This window comes from Eschrichtius robustus, chromosome 10, assembly GCF_028021215.1.
Source record: "Eschrichtius robustus isolate mEscRob2 chromosome 10, mEscRob2.pri, whole genome shotgun sequence".
Taxonomy (NCBI): domain Eukaryota; kingdom Metazoa; phylum Chordata; class Mammalia; order Artiodactyla; family Eschrichtiidae; genus Eschrichtius; species Eschrichtius robustus.
In genome coordinates this window covers 64044370-64061939 of record NC_090833.1, presented here as the reverse complement: position 1 = coordinate 64061939, position 17570 = coordinate 64044370, and the positions used below count along the sequence as shown (strand labels likewise).

Here is a 17570-nt window from a genome sequence, read left to right as displayed (position 1 = left end):
GGAATTTTGAGCACAAGGGTCACAGCTCTGTGCTCTTATACTCTCGATTCCCTTCTTTAAAGTCGATTAAGCAAGTGGGCATGCCTCTCATCATTTTTTCTCATTTTCCAAATAACCATAGTAATGGACGGTGGATTCCACAGTAGGCTGCTATAATAGGCTTTTCATTATTCTTGTTTAAAGTTACCTGTATTTTTAACTTTCCTCTTAAAATGGTCATTTGAAAAAAGACTGCCCCATAAAATTATAACAAATCTTCATATTCCTGTTGAGTTATAAACTTTTCAGAGTTCTTTCAAACATATTATTCCACTTATTAGAATAATCCTGACCCTTCTCTTGAAAAAAAAGAAGGAAAAGTCATGTTCGTTAGCCATTTTTTGGTTTTTATTTTACCAGTAAAATTGAGTTACTTTCCTCTCATGCACAGTTTTCATTTGCAGGAGGAAGTGACTATCTCCTCATTTGTTTCCTCATTTTATCCTTTAAAAACAATTTCACATGATGTATTATTCAAGTAGTTTTATTCCTGGTAAATTAGCTTTTGTCCTGAAACCATGGGGACAGAAGTTCTTTGAACCACTTATCAAGGAACTGTTAGGACATTTAATACCATTATCTGCCACATCAGCAAGCTTCCTGTTTCATCAAGTGACTTCTCTGATTTTTTTCCCTCCAATATTATGATAAAATTATTTTATAAACAAAAGCAGTAATGAACGCCTGACGTACAAATCTACTTTACCATGGTAGAAATATATTATCTCTATCTTACTCTATTACTCTGCTCTGTATTATACACCTTTGATTAAATACATACATTTATTTTTATATGAATACATCACCATAGACTTAAGAGCCATGATTTAATAATAAAGCAAGGGTGACTTATTAATGACATACAACTAGTAGGGTATGTAAAAAACCCACCGATTTCTTTTCTCTAAGCTCATATAATGATTTAAACATTTTAATGATTTGGCGAAGTATCTTTTTACCTTAAATAACGCAGAAATCTGTTGAGGTAAAACATTTCGTTTTAAGAACACATGCCAATGAATAAATGAGCACAGGAAAAAATAAGGATATGACTTTTTGGTCATTGACTGAATCAGTTGCTAAATTTATATTTGTAGAGAGTTCACAGACACTTAAAAATAGACTATGTGTAGGTAATAACCAAACAAGTAAAAATCATGATTGGCATTACTGCCAATTTAATTATAATTTCAGAAAGATGAAAAGTATTTTAAGTGATATCAGCCATCAAGGTCTTGTTCACTGTAAAGAGTGGTCCTTTATTCAGCAGATATAAACGCCAGGCAGTGAATAAGGCTAACATGTATCTTGACTCATGAATTTTACACTCCAGCAGGAGACCTGTACACTAATGCAGAAGTTAAATTACCTGCGTTGTTAGTGTTTTCAAGGGGAAGTATACAGTGAAAACGGAAGAGGACTAACTAGGAGGGGTTTTTTTTTGGTGGGGGTGGGTGGATGTGAGTGTGGGAAATTAAACCTTAAAGTATATTAAAACAAATCTTAGCCTTTCCGCACAAATATTTGTGCATATTTTCACTGTTGTATAAAGTTATTTTTTTCCTCTTATTCCTGTTGGAAATGACTAAGGCTAAAAACTCCTACCTTTTCTTATTCGGTTTTAAGTGATTGGGCAAGATATAAACTGATTCAGGCATGAAGTGGTTTGCTTAGGGTCAGAGCACAAGTGTTGGCAGTTACTGAATGGAACCCAGGAGTTCTGACTCTCCAGACAGTTGTGAGAAAACACGTCCTGCTCCCTGAGAAGAAAGATTGCCAACAAAATATTATAAGAAAGTCTTATGTCTGGCTTTAATCTAGATAAACAATATTGTATTAAGTTTGGGGGAAATACAAAAACCGACGTAGCACAGAAGGGCCACGTACACCCAGAATGTGCTAGGTGTAGGACTTAGAATAATGCGTGAAGACCCCAGGACAAAATAAAGCAGATAAGTAAGTTACTGTGCCAGGCAGTGTAACCAGTGCTGTTCAGGACTTCGGGGGTAAAAGAGCATTTATTTTCCCCTGCTTTCCTTTTAAGAGAAAATTTCAATAGGATCACAAGTGTTGCATTTGGTTTACGTTGAAATTTTGCATTGATTTTTCAATTTGCCTCCACAATTATGCTCTTGAGTTTGATGACATTCTGGTTTTCATTTTCAGATTCATATTTCACCAGCATTCTCTTTGCACTACATACCTTGCTATAAAATGCAGGTTTCGTGGTTTCCAAGGGAAAAAAAATTATATTACATAGTATGGCTGAAATCTACAATGTCTCCCAGATGGGAAAGACAGAAAATTCATCTCATCTTTTCCTCCTGGATCTGGTGGGGTTTTGGAAAGGACTTCATTGTTTTCATGTGGCAGAGTGCATTGGCAAATTGTTTTTTAAAGTACGCAGTGGCGTGTTCATCTCATATTATGAGATATGGGCAGCATTTAGGAAAGATTATAAATCTTACAACTCTCCTCAGAAACTTAAAATACAGCTGGAAATGTTTTGCTTCCAACAAACATGCAATCTTCATAAAATTGGAAAAGAAATGTTTTGAATAAATAATGTTTTGGTTTATTTCTCTCTAGTGCTAGATCTATTTTTTTAGTCAAAATCATGCCATAAAACTCCTCCTTGTTCTACGCTAACACCCTTGCCTCTGTATTTATATTTTGCTGGTGCGTCTAAATTTTTTTTCATTTTTAAAGTATGCCAGATTGCTTTGCCTTGTTTTTAAAGATAGAAAACTGGATTTGCTTCCAGGGACTCTTTCCCTAACTAGGCCAGTTTAAAAACTAAACAGGGATTGAGTCAGTTAATTAATTTAAATGAGATTACAAATCAAAACCATATTACGCAATCTTGATTTAATTACCACATTTTACTTACTTAATTGAAAACACACTGTAGAAAGTTCGCAATCTTGACAATGACCAGTATGGTATCTTTACATTCTATAGGCTAACGGCTTCAAAAACAAGAAGTTTAGACGATCCTGGTTGTGACCTTTGGTTTACTCAATCCCTGGATCAGTAGAGAGTCATTGAACTTAATCTGAGGCCAGAAAGGTCAGATACGATTATCCCTGCTTTCATTTGCGGGAGTTTGGTGCTAGTTAACGAAGCAATACAAACCTCTAGTTAGACGTGTTGGCAGGTTTCACACTTTTTGTGCAGGGGTCTTCCCATCTGCATTGGTGAATATTCCCCTGGCATGAACAGATATGCTCTCAAATGGGTGTGTGATTTTCTTTTTTTCCCTGAAATTTCAGTGCCCTATGGTTTTGGCTAATTCCTTGTGAACAAATTTTGGTCTTGAGCCCAAACAAATCCTTATTTTAATCCTTGCAATATGATGCTTTGAACCTAATGCTCCTGTTAAGCAGAAAAAGGTGGCTCTTTAAAAGAAAGTTTAATAATAGAACTAGTAGAATGTGTAGGGGTAAGAAATTGAGGGTACAGTACCTGTCTACTCTCTTGTTCTGTATTTTTCTTTCGTTAAATAAGTTACTTTATCTGTAAGGAGCCTCAACATAGCAACCTCTTTTAAATCTCTGAGTTTTGCTGTATAGAAGATATATTTTAAAATCCATGTTAACCAATAAAAAGGGAGATCTGAAGGTATGGGTCTTCAGATGGAAAATAATATGGATTAAAAAGCACGATTGAAAATATGTACGAAACCATGTCTCCCATATATTATTTTGGTTCTGTCAAAAGTATTCAGAGAGGTTTAATGTCTCTTCCTGCTCAGAACCGGAATGGGAATTAGGGGAATGGATACAGACTCAGCAAAAATAGGTCAAGGACTCCATTAACCAAGTGACAGAGTTAACGCTTCCCATGGATAGCTAGTTACCCAAGTTTTGCGGAGAAGTGGATACCATATAATGTAATCTCCTATTGAGAAGGGACAGATAGACGGAAGCAGAGAAGGAGAGAAGGAGCATTTTCCCGCACACTTACATGCTTATGAGAGGTAAGAATGTGCTTAGTTTTCCCAGATTCTTTCTTTGTGTTATTCTCATAACCATTTCAGAGCGGAAGAAGGAAGTATTGTAAAACTTTAGTTTTGTGGCATCCCAGTTGATGAAACAGTCCTCCATTAAAACTGAAGCTGTATAGATTTTTAACTGTGCTGGAGAAAAAATACGGCTAACTATGTAATCAGAATTGTGATTACATAAACCTAACTCACTCTAACTCCCAGGGAAATCAGTCCTTGTAGAAAGTAAACTGCCAAGAAGGAGGCAGGACATTTTGCACAGACGGAGAGGGAGGTTTGTCTGAGGAGAATAGTTTTCTCCTCTCTCCTTGAAAAAGGTGGATGTTTTTGTCTTAACTTTGTGTTTCCCTGTTGTAAAGTGCATGGGTTTGTATCCCTTCCTTCAGGTTTTTGTTTGTTTCTTACCTTGGCTTTTCTCTTTCTTAAGTGATTCTTTCTGGCATACTATATACTTAATTTGTAAAAACATACTATTTTAGTATGTCAGTAGTTAATAATGTTTTGGAGAGAAAGAAGGGGACTATTCTAAGCCTTTAGAAAACTCTCATGGTATCTTTAGTTGACAATGGGCTATTTCTTTACCTGCTTAAAGCCAAGGAATATGACAAAGGGGCCCTTTATCACATGATGACTAATTTTAGTTCTAGCAAGAGGCTATCTGTAGGTTAACAGGTTACAGTGTGGGTTTCATTTACTCTTCTGATATCCCTTGATATAAAAGCTATATTGTTATAGAGTCATAGAATTTTAGAGCCAGAAGGGACCTGACAGGTTACCTTGTACAATCCCTTCTTTGCACCAGAATGATTATAAGTAAAAATGATGCCTCTCAAAATTTTTTTTTTTTTTTTATAAATAAAAATCATGCCTCTCAAGTCATGGTATCAGGGAAGAAAATGAATTCCTGGAGTGTGTCATTTTTGGGTAGAAAGACAGCTTATATATAAGGGTCATCAAAAGCTTCTTGGCCTCTTGCTTGCAAACTAGTGGCCTGCTCCCTGGACCTCCCCCGACAAGCATCTCCTCCCTTTGTAGGAGAGAGCCAAACCTTAATTTCTGACTCAAAATAGTGCCTCTTATCTACCCCCTCCCATTTCCAAATATTCCTTCAGAAATTAAGGGAAGCAGAACTGAGCCTTACATTAGGCTGGGAGACCCACCCTGGGAATTGTGTCTCTATCCCCTTTCCTTGTCACAAAAGTTTGTCTACTTGATTTTCTTTTCCACTGGATAATTTCTTAAGGATTTATTTATTCATTTATTTACTTAAAATTGAGGTATAGTTGATTTACAATGTTTCAGGTATACAGCAGAATGATTCAGTTATACATATATATACATATATATTCTTTTTCAGATTCCTTTACATTATAGGTTATTACAAGATTTTGAATATAGTTCCCTGTGCTATACACTAGGTCCTCATTTGTTATCTATTTTATACATAGTGGTGTGTATCTGTTAATCCCAAACTCCTAATTTATCTCTCCCCCACCTCTCCCCTTTGGTAACCATAGTTTGTTTTCTATGTCTGTGAGTCTATTTCTGTTTTATAAATAAGTTCATTTGTATCATTTATTTTTAGATGTTTCTGCACAGAGGCAGCATGCCTAGTCTTTCTTCCTTTTTTTCTAGTCTTTCTTCTTTGTGCACTTCCATAGTTTATAGACCAATTGTTTTCTATTCATTTGACTAAAACAAGTGTGTCAGTTGCTATACCAAAGATTAGGGCCATAAGGCTAAGTAGGGCAGTATCCCTGCCCTCATATAGTTCAGAATCTAAAAGGGATGACCTCAACATGGAGGACGTCAGGGAGAAAAAAGACGGACGCCACGTGCTAAGACTCAGGGGCATTAAATGGAGGTGACACACGTGGAACTGAAAGGCTAGTGTGTGACCCAGGTGTTGGTAGGGGCCAGATCAAAGGGCCTTGAATGACATCCTTAAATTTTGGAGTTTTTTTTCTGTATGTATTGGGACTCATGTAAGGGTTTTAGCAGGGAAGAAGCTTAATCAGTGCTAGGTTTTGAAGAAATCGCCTTGTTAGTAAAGAGGAATATGTACTAGCAAGATGTGGGATCTGTTTATTTTTCAAGACCCTGTTCCTAAGGTCACCTCCCTCTGATATCTTTTATGACATGCCCTTGCCCGTCCATCACAGGAAGAACTAATTATTTCCTCTTGCTATGTACTCATTTATAGCACCTACCACAGTGTATTTTTTTTTGTTTTAGCAGATTTTTAAAAATTATTTATTTATTTATTTTTGGCTGTGTTGGGTCTTCGTTTCCGTGCGAGGGCCCTCCCCAGTTGCGGCAGGCGGGGGCCACTCTTCATCGCGGTGCGCGGGCCTCTCACTATCGCGGCCTCTCTTGTTGCGGAGCACAGGCTCCAGACTCACAGGCTCAGTAGCTGTGGCTCACGGGCCTAGTTGCTCAGCGGCATGTGGGATCTTCCCAGACCAGGGCTCGAACCCGTGTCCCCTGCATTGGCAGGCGGATTCTCAATCACTGCACCACCAGGGAAGCCCCACAGCGTAGTTTTTTAAATTTGTACCTTTCTGTCTGAGCAAGCTCTGAGCTTCTAGATAGCATAGAAGGTGTATTCTTTTTAAAACAATATGTAAAAGCTCATTATTGTAAATTAAATGGAAATTTAATACACATTTATGGAGAACCTATTATGTTCCAAACATTAGTGACTGGAATACAGAACGTGCTTCATAAATCTTATTGATTCTCATTTAACTGATACTTACATGAATGACCTGCAAAAAACCTTTCATAGTTGTGATGATCCAACCACATCAGTTAATTGAGTTCATCCCCCTCCACACCCCTCCCCCCAAGAATGTTAGTACTTAATACAAACATTTAACAGGTCAGTATTTATTTATTATCTTATATGTTTAACAAACATCTTATTGGACTTCCATCAGATTATCAGTAGAACATTAGAATTTCCTCGGTTTAGCAATGAAAATCCAAACTAAATTTTTTAGAGTTGGCCTCTTTCTAAAGCATCAATTAGTGTATAGACTTCAATGATAATAATAATTTCCAACTTCAGTTAAAAAGAATAGCTAAAGGTTTTTTTAAATTTCTGAAGAAGGTTTTGAATATATTGGTAAACGGTGGGAAGGAGGAGGGAGATTAGGGGAAGATAAAGTTCCCAGAAATCTTTAATTGAGTGGAAGGTCATTTGGCTTTGCATGATTTTAATATTGCATCATAACCACTCAAGAGGCAGTGTGTCTGAATGGGTGGCCCATGTAGAGAACACATGTTTTAATAGTTGCCATGTAACTTTGTACAAGCCATTTAGATCACTTAAGTATCTCAGGATCTTCCATAAAATTGTGTCATTAGAGAAACTTGGTTACTCCTTAGGTAAAGTTTAGATATTAGAAGAGCCATGAAAGATTGGCTACTTTTTAAAAAGGAGTGGATGGAAGGATAGAAGGAAAGTTAATAAGGATCATGTAAGGATGAGAACCTTTACTTATTCCTAGAGAATCTTTAACCTGGGGGAGGGAGGAATTGATTGAGTTTAAAAAGCATTAATTTAGAAATGGCTTCATTAACTATTCTTTTTCCTAGAAGAAATATAATATGTTTAATTCACACTTTTAAAACACAAAGGATGGGAAATATGCAAAATGTATTTCAATCCTACTTTCTGTCCAGTCAGGTCAGAAAGAGACAGACAAAGAAATGTAGAAGTTATAGATTGAGATCAGGGAAGAGGAAATAAAATGTGGAGGGAATGACAGAGGACTGGTTTAGGTCTGCTGCCTTCAAGACCCCTTCCTTCCCCTCCCTTTTTCTCCACTGCATCAAAATCTTTCTAGCCTCAAGACTGAGTGTGCTGGGCAGCTCACAGTCTCATTCTTACCGCCCTCCTTCTTCGAAGACTTCAGTCTTCTAGAAGGTAATTTTCGTCAAATGGCTGGTATCTCCTGCCTTTTGAGCATGACAGCTCCCTGAGAGCCTCGAAATGGCAGCAATGCCTTCCTCCCTTTTGGGGAGGGTGGGACTAAAGCACTTACAGAGGAATTCAAGAGGGCACACACTTGCCCATCTTCAGTTGATTCACCACGGACAATTTTAGATGCTTACACTGGGATGGACAAATTTAGTCACATCCCTTTTCTCCCTTTCTTCCTGAGAGTTAGTCCGTTAAATATATTAGTCATTTTTTGAGTGTGTCCTTTCTGTTTAATAATAGCTTTCATTTATTGATTGTGTAAGATGTGTCTGACCAGTACTTGATGTTTTATATAGTAAAATCTTTGCAATGATTCTATAAGGTAGGTAGTATTACAGTTAAAGATCAAGACTCCAAGGCTCTAAGAGTTAAGTAATTTTGTATAAGATCACATTACTAGTGAGGGACAGAGCTGGGATTCGCTGTAACATATGAAGTGCACACACACACACACACACACACACACACACACACACACACATGACTTGAGCAAATGATGGAAGCAGTTAAAGAAAACCTTTGGGTATAGAGTAATTTGACCTAGGTGGTGAATTGGAAGGGTTTTAGATGTGGTCTAAGTAATTCTTTCTCTGAAGTTCACCACAATAACAGTTCATTTTTGGTTTCTCTGCCAACTGTGACTCCCTGGTTACTTCCTTTTCCAGCAGTTGGAATTAAGTGACCGATGTGAGGTGACATAAGGTTAAAAGTAGATTAGAGTGTTAGAATTTACAGTTGGAAAAGTAAGTGTTCTTTTGCTCGTTCCTTGAGGGGGCCTTTTCTGTGTTTTGGGGATCCAGTATATGCTGTTTTACTGCATGAGAGGGCACAGACGTTGGACTATGAGGGAAAATCTGTCATGTGTGCCAATAAATGCCAGATTATTTTAGAAAGTGGAATTATTATTATTAAAAGCAAGTGTATGACTCAAATTTAGGGTCTACTTTAGCTTTCCCTCAAATGTTTGTGGGGTTTTTTTTCAGAAATTACATTTTTCTTTCAATTGAAGAAGTTGGTCTCCAGTTGTTGGAAATAGGGGAAAAGGGCAATTTGCAGCAGAAGAAAAATAGGGTTTTCCAAATGGGATGTTGTGGTAATGGGGTGTCATTGTTCTAACTGAATACTTTCTCAGGAATGGAAGAGACATTTTTCTTTACTGGATCCAAATTTCAGAAACAAGATGTTGGGAAGGAATTTTGTGGTTCTGTTTTGAAGTTGATTTAACTAAAAATACTAAGGCTCACCTAGAGTGTACAGGTCCTGTCCTCTGTTGGCAACCCTAATTTACCTCATGCTGTGTCATCGTGAAGGTGTCATTAGCCACCATGCGGGATCAATATCTAGACCTCCATAAATGTGAAGTAGCTTTACAGGGAAAAATAAAATATGGGGAGGCTCTGGGTCAGTGGGTATACACTGCATAAATAGGAACTTCTCAAAATGTTAGAGTCACTTGAGAAATTAAGCTGGAATGTCATGTCAATTCTGGGGGACATTTGTCAGAGGAACTCAAGGCAAAAACAGCTGAGGCTATAGCAAAATCATATAATTTTTCTTTTTTTATGTAACTGTCATACTCCATGCCTGGAAAGTAGCCAGTATTGGGCCATCTTTTATGGGAATAAAGAAGGAGAAAGATTGATCTCCTAAGTTATAAGTCACTGAGTCTTGCCTCAATTCCAGAAAAACTAATAGAATTCATGGGAGATGAGACAAACCTTTTGGAGAGTACCTAACTCTCTTTGACTATCTGTGGAAGACTGTAGCCAGAACTCAGATTACAGGAGTAGTCCTGACCGGTTTCTTTTCCATTTGGGGAAATAAGAAATAAATTGGAGGATAATGTGGGAATCATTAAATACATTTACTGAGATTTTATAAAAACTGTTCTAGGGCAAAAAAAAAAAAAAAGGAAAGAAAAGAAAAAGAAAAAAGACAAGGAAATGGGATGAAGGGGCACAATTCCGATCTCAGTATTAAATCTAGTTAGCAGGCATGAGGCAAAGGGCAGAAATAAATAACCAAGTTTTATACAGAAAGAAGTCAACAGAATGTCCTTGCAGTTAATAGTAGAAGCAGCAACTGCAGTATGTTAATAAGTTCAGTGGAAGAGCAGAATAACCCTGCTGAAAAAAACCAGCATAAGATTTTTCTGCTTAAATAAGACTGGATCCCTGTCTTGGGTATAATGGCCAGGTTTCAGGAAAGAGACTTGTCTGTGGCCGCCTATGAAATTTTGTTGAAATTCACTATCAAGTTCAAAATTGCCTTTTCTAGGCAAGCAAAGAAAGCTGCTGAATCCGAGCCATCCAGCCCAGTGCATTCACAGCCGTGAACAGCACACTGAGGAAAACACAAAAGAAGTAGACAGACTCTCTGCCTCTGCTTAGGAGCATGCAGTTTAGTTGGGGAGAGAAAACTTAAATACTAGAACCAATAAAAGAAGATTACAAAGCAACCTGCAAGTAAGTGTAGAATAATATGGCGCAAATTACACAGATAAATGCAGAGGGGACATGGAGGAAAGGGGAGTGAGCAAAACACAACAGTGTCAGGTTAGTTAGGAAAGGCATGCTTAACAGGACTGTAGCTTCCATGTTCCTTTCTGTAGCATTGATGGAGAACAATGTGGGATAGGAAATTCAGATGTTCTGCATTGATCTCTTCCCCCTTATCTGCCGAGTCTGTCCGTCTATCACAGATGGAAATTAAATTGATCCAACAGTTTGCTCTCCACAAAGCCGTGTTGGTTTCTACCTAGTAATTTATGCTTTTCTTGGTGTTTGCAAATCGATTGCTATCGTGGGATGCAGTCAAATCTGGGCCTGGATCCAGTAGGTTGGGGGATTATTGGAGTGGACATGTGTGTATGCGATTGAAATCCTGGAAAAACGGACTCTAGTTTCTATGTATTTTTACTCATTGAATAAAAACATTTTCAGGTTTTTTTAAAAAGCATGTTTAATTACACTCAGATTGCATTTTTAGGGAATGTACCTGCTTTATTTCCTACTGCTCCTGACAGGCCCAACCTTCAAACCACCTTCAGTGGCTTTGTCGCCAGACCTTTTGTTTTAAAAAAGCCTTGCCCTACCCCACAAATGTTAAAGATCGCTACTTTTTTCCTCTCGAAAAAAAAAAAAAAATATATATATATATATATAGATGTTCTTCTAGTTTAATAAATAAAACATTGCTCCTGAAAGGCTTAGGAAAGTATACTTTATTCAAACACTCGACTTCATTGTTCTGTGTTAAAAAAATTTTTTTTAAGTCCTTCTGAGGATTGTGAAATTCTTTCAAAACAAATTAAAAAGAAAACATTTTCTGTGATTTCTTTACAGATTCTGGACAATCAGGAAGTCCAAGCCACAATGATCCTGCCAAGAATCCTCCAGGTAAATATGTGTTCCAGGACGTTTGCAATCTGACATTGTTGGAGAACAAAGGTACCACTGTATAGATAAACATCCCGTAATTGGTCAGCTGCCTATTTTGTTCTGGCAGGCAGGTATGATCACGACAAGATGTGATTCTTTCTAGGCCCTTCACAGTGGCACATACTTCCACATTGGCGTCATCAGTATGTACCTAATCACTAATGTTTTACTTTTTGTTGGTGTTTCTTTGAAAATGAATATGCATGTATTTTATAGTTGTATATCTTTCAGGTGCTAAAAGTCACTGTTGTTTGAAAAGCCAAAAAACCTTCTAATCTTTCTTTTAAAATGCACAAGAAAAAGTATAATTTTTCATACTCTTATTATAGTTTATCAAATCTCATTACTTTAAAAAGTAGGTTGTGGTGGTAGTTGGTTATGTCTTCATGTGGGATTTTTGCAAATGAGTTTTTATTCCATAATGTTTTTAATGGGATTCCCAGAATCAGGAAATAATGAAAGTAAGACTTTTCCTTTAGTGTAATGTATGTCGAATACTCTCTTTATTTTCAGAAGTTGTTCCAGATCTGAAAATGGCTTTTATAAGAAACCATACTGTCTTCATGGTTTTGTTTTTCCTAAAGCTGAAGATATAGAATTTTGACGTTGATTTAGGAGTAGTGTCTTTTCTCATGAGATAAAAACTAGTGCAAAGAAGAATTTCTAATATTTTAATCTCATAAAAATTTTAATTATATCTGTGACTTTAGGAAAAGAATGCTCTACGAATAACCTAACAAAAACAAAACAAAACAAACAGGTAAAAAAATTCAAACTAACCACATATAACCTCCACCTCCAAAATGATCTCATTTGGCTTTTCATTGAAAATAGACCCCCAAATTTATAAAAGGTAATGATAAAAGTTTCCGCAGGTAGACTTAGTTTTAGGTCCTTAATTGCTTGATCTTCCTGTCATAATACTTTGCTAATGTGAGGCTGAAGAACCCTCAAAACTACAAGAAAATATGTCAGAGCATTCTTGCTTTAAAACGATGTTAGAAAGATATAACAAGTAAATATGTAAGTAAAAATGCAAAGTCAAAACAGAATATATTTTTTTCTTTCTGAGTCTTGCCTATATTTTGTTCTTTATTTTCATCTTCGAAAAAATTTTTCCAACCGCATATTAACTTATTCTGTATTGTACAAAATCAGATTGTATGACAAAAGTAGTATATCCTTCAAAGATAAAAAAAATTTCTAATTAAGTATAGATTTAAAATGTATACTAAGTTGATTTTTCTTTACTTTCACCAAAATCATTTAATATGACTACGAATTGGTAGCAAAACATTGAAAAAACTGAAAAATTTTACATGTAACTTCCAGTTAAGTTGCTTATTTTATTTTTTGTGTGGATGGGGCCAAGAAGGCGAGCTATTTAGAATATAATAAAATTTGTCAGAAATTTTCTGAAGTTGAGAAAATTTATTAGCTTGTAATGTCTTCAACTTTACTAAAATTTCTTCCTTTTAGTTATTAATGTTTTCTCTGTGTAGCATGATAACCAAAAGTGAATTGTATCCAAACATTTTTTAAAAGCTTCTTCACTCATTTTACAAAGAACTGGCAGGGAGGGGGACCTTTACTAGAAAAAGAATTGATAAGCATTGTTAAGTCAGACTAAACAAAGGATATGCTCTTTTCATTTGAATGACAGCTTGGTTTGAAATTAATAAAGCTGTTATTGTTTGAAATGCATTTCTGAACATGTACAGAAAGAATCATACTCACTTAAAATGTTCTCTACTTGAGCTGAATGAATAATCTTTGAATAGTTATATAATGACAGAATATGATTTTTCAATATTTGTTGAGAAGCTCGGTTAAGTTTTCTTTACTACTTTCAGTGTAGCACCTATTAATTTATCTGTTTACATATAATATGGCTAGCAGAAACAATCAAGATAAAGCATCTCTATTTTTTTCCCTTTTAAATTTTCCTTGGAAATCAAACCTTTTGTGAACTACGTCTGAAAACTGGAACGTTGTAGGTAAATGTATATTATGATTAGTTGAATATTATGTATATGTAAATTGTACATTGGTTACCAGTTTTTCAGAGATAGGATATAATAAAACACATAAAATATCAAAATTAAGTGGAATAAAATTAGAATTTTCTTTGATGATTCAGAAGCATTCCATCGTTTTAACATGCTTTGTGTATCATTATATTATGGACTTAACCTTAGAGATTATGAAGGAATTCTGTTTGATGGAAGTAAGAGTTTGTTCTGTAATACCCTGACATAAATCAAACCACTAGAAATATTGAATAGTATCTAACTGGAAATGTGAAAAATCATAACTTATTAAGGTTTTTGTTTTGCAGTCAATTGGGATAAATTATACTTATTATTAAAAGCTCTTTTCATAAGTATAAGCATGTTTGGTATTTTTAGAGCATAATTTATCTCTTAGAGCCTCTTTTCATCTCTGTTTTCTGGCTTTGGCTGAAATGTGAAATCTCTGAAGTTTAAATTTACTGTATCGAGAAGGCACGATACATTTACGGGCAAATTCAATCTACTACCATGAGCAATGAAACAGTCAAATCACTTTGCTGTTTGTATTGTTATAACAAAGAGAAAGTAAACTTTTGAAAAAGATTGACTTGAGTTCCAGCTCTTTCTTGTCACTGGTAGTTTTCCACTGGGAGATGTGCAACCCCTGGACATTGCCACCATCTACTTCTGTGTTTATTTCATAACAGCTTGGGAAGAGATGGCAAAAATTCAAGCCCTTTTGGAGGTAAAGGCTCTTTGAAATCTGTTTACCACTGTTGACATGAAGGTGGGATCACATCCAGTCATTCTATAAGTACAGACGCATGGGTCTCCCACAAACTGGGCATCCCTCTGGCTTGGGTTTTCTCCAGCATCAGACATGACTATCTGATTCAGAAGAACTTCTGAAGGGTGACCTTAAGGCTCTTCAGACTGTAGTATGGAGTCTACAGATAGGCCTTTAGTTTTTAATTTGTGTTTCCTGATTGGGATTTGTACTTAGTTAGCAAGGTAATCACATGCATTTGAACAAAAGCGACACATTTTTGGGGAGGAAGAATATTTGCTACTTATTTTTAAAAGGGCTTAAGTAGGTTTTTTTTTTTTTTTTTACTATTTTAAAAGCACTTAAATAGTCTTTGCAGTATTTCCTTATACTATTTCGTGATTTCATTTTTTGTATTTATTCTTTGTTACATAGTGGGGATGGGCACCATACTCTTTTCTGGGCTAAGGTGCCCAAAAAGTCTGACTTTGTCCAAGGACATGACATTGTTATTTTGGTCAAGAAGCACTAGGCTACTTCATTTTTTGTATGATGCACATTTCTCTTATTTATGTGGGGGTCAAAAGTTATATGTTTATATCTAGATACTTCTTTCTGAACAGTAAATTAATCCCTTCTAAGCAGTATTGCTGCAAGAGTCCTCTTTCAACTATAGCATACAACTGTTGTGGACCAAAGGAGAGCAAACCATTAATTTAGGAACTTAGGCACAGACCTAATTTTATTTACAATGATTAAAACCTCTACTTTCGCTTTTAGAAGATGTGTGTGATTGGATTATAATCTTTTGAAATGAACTTTGACTTGCTATATTATTTTGTGTCTCTACATTCCTTGGGCTATAAACTTTTAGACTTCCCAATCTCAATCAGTTGCCTAATGCTGGAGTGGTTGATATCCAAGGAAAACAGGGCAATCTAGAAGTTGGATTTTGCCTCTAAGTCAGCTAAAAGTGGATGCCTCATTTTGGAGTTCAGGAAGACTGTAGGTTTGTGGGGAGCTCTCTCTTGGCTGGAAATATAACAAAGAAACATTGACTCCTAGGACACTTTTTGCAAATTCTGTGATGAAAACTTCTGAAACATTCCAAGTATCATTAACCAGAGCTTTCTGACCTAGAATGACATGGACTTATCCTACTTTTCTTTTTTGCAAAATTAGTAGGATGCTTGTGCTGTTTTGTGGGGCAGCTTTTGTGTGTAGTTGGGCAAAACCTCTGGGAACCATTAAGATCATATATTGGGTAAATGTCAAATAAGCCACCTTATAGCCTACCTGGAACAAAAATAGAATTACATAAATAATTGAATAAGTTAAATAAGGTGTATCAACAATAGCAATATGCTCATCTTGCATTTAAGATATTATTTTAATTTATATTTATATATAGTCCATATATAAGAGAGATCATACAGTATTTGCCTTTCTTCAACTTATTTCAATTTAGCATAATGCCCTCAAGGTCCATCCATGTTGTCACAAATGGCAAGATTTTGTTCTTTTTTATGGCTGAATAATATTCCATTGTATGTATGTAGCACATACATACCACAATTTCTTTATCCATTTACCCATCAATGGACACTTAGGTTGTTTCCATGTCTTGGCTATTGTAAATAATGCTGTAATGAACATGGGACTGCATATATCTTTTTGAATCTGTGTTTTCATTTTCTTTGGATAAATACTCAGACGTGGAATCTGTGGATCATATGCTAGTTCTGTTTTTAATATTTTGAGTAACTTCCATTCTCTTTTCCATAGTGGCTGCACCAATTTACATTCCCACCAACAGAGCACAAGGGTTTCCTTTTCTCCGTATCCTCTCCAACACTTGTTATTTCTAGTCTTTTTGATAATAGCCATTCTAAAAAGTGTGAGGTGATAGCTCATTGTGGTTTCAATTTGCATTTCCCTGGTGAGTAATGATGTAGAGCATATTTTTATGTACCGGCATTGGCTATCTGTATGTCTTCTTTGGAAAACATCTATTCACATCTGCCCATTTTAAAAATCAGATTGTTTGATTTTTTTGCTATTGAGTTGTATGAGTTCTTTATGTATTTTGGATATTAGCTCCTTATCTGATGTATGATTTACAAATATTTTCTCCCATTCAGTAAGTTGCCTTTTCATTCTGTTGATAGTTTCCTTTGTTATGCAGAGCTTTTTACTTTGATGTAGTCCCAGTTGTTTATTTTTCTTTTGTTGTTGTTGCTTTTGGTGTCAGATTTTTAAAAATCATTACCAAGGTCTATGTCAAGGAGCTTACTGTGTTTCTTCTAGAAGGTTTATGGTTTCAGGTTTTACATTCAAGTCTTTAATCCATTTTGAGTTAATTTTTGAGTACAATAAGATAGTGGTCCAGTTTCATTTTTTTGCATCTGGCTGCTGTCCAATTTTTCCAACACCATTTATTGAAGAGACTGTCCTTTTCCCATTGTATATTCTTGGCTCCTTTGTTAAAAATTAATTGACCATATATGTGTGGGTTTATTTCTGGGCTCTCTATTCTGTTCCATTGATCTGTATGTCTGTGTTATGCTAATACCACACTCTTTTAATTACTATAGCTTTGTAATATAGTTTGAAATCAGGGAGAGATGCCTCCTGCTTTGTTCTTCTTTCTCAAGACTGCTTTGGCTATTAGGGGTCTCTTTTTATTCCATATAAATTTTATAACTTCTGTTTCTGTGAAAATGCCATTGGCATTTTGATAGGGATTGCATTGAATCTGTGTATTGCTTTGGGTGGTATGGACATTTTAACAATATTAATTATCATAATCCATGAGCACAGAATACCTTGCCATTAATTTGTGTCTTCTTCAGTTTCTTTCATTAATGTCTTGTAGTTTTCAATATACAGTTCTTTCAACTCCTTAGTTAAATTTATTCCTAGATATTTTGTTCTTTTTGATGTAATGGTAAATGTGATTGTTTTCTTATTTCTTAATTTCTTTGTCTTTTAGGTCATTTTTAATGTATAGAAATGCAACAGAGTTTTGAGTATTGATTTTATGTCCTGTAACTTATTTATTAGTTCTAACAGTTTTCTGATGGAGTTTTAGGGTTTTCTATATAAAATATCATGTTATCTGCAAATAGTGCCAGTTTTGGTTCTTACTTTCCAGTTTGGATGCCTTTTATTTCTTTTTTTTTCTTCTTCTTCTTTTCCTAATTGCTCTGGCTAGGACTTCCAATACTATGTTGAATAAAACTGGAGAGAGTGGGAATCCTTGTCTAGTTCATGATCTTGGAGGAAAAGATTTCAGCTTTTCCATTGAGTGTGATGTTAG

General features: G+C 35.6%; 1 protein-coding gene across 6 annotated transcripts in view; it reads left to right on the top strand.

Annotated features, from left to right (window-relative positions):
• The window catches only part of NFIB (nuclear factor I B), a 235660-nt gene that overhangs the window by 122595 nt on the left and 95495 nt on the right, over window positions 1–17570 (top strand). For all 6 annotated transcript variants that reach the window (XM_068551883.1, XM_068551881.1, XM_068551880.1 and 3 more), the window contains exon 3: window positions 11378–11431. In XM_068551883.1, coding sequence (XP_068407984.1) covers window positions 11378–11431 — 54 coding nt within the window. The remainder of the gene's footprint in view (window positions 1–11377; window positions 11432–17570) is intronic.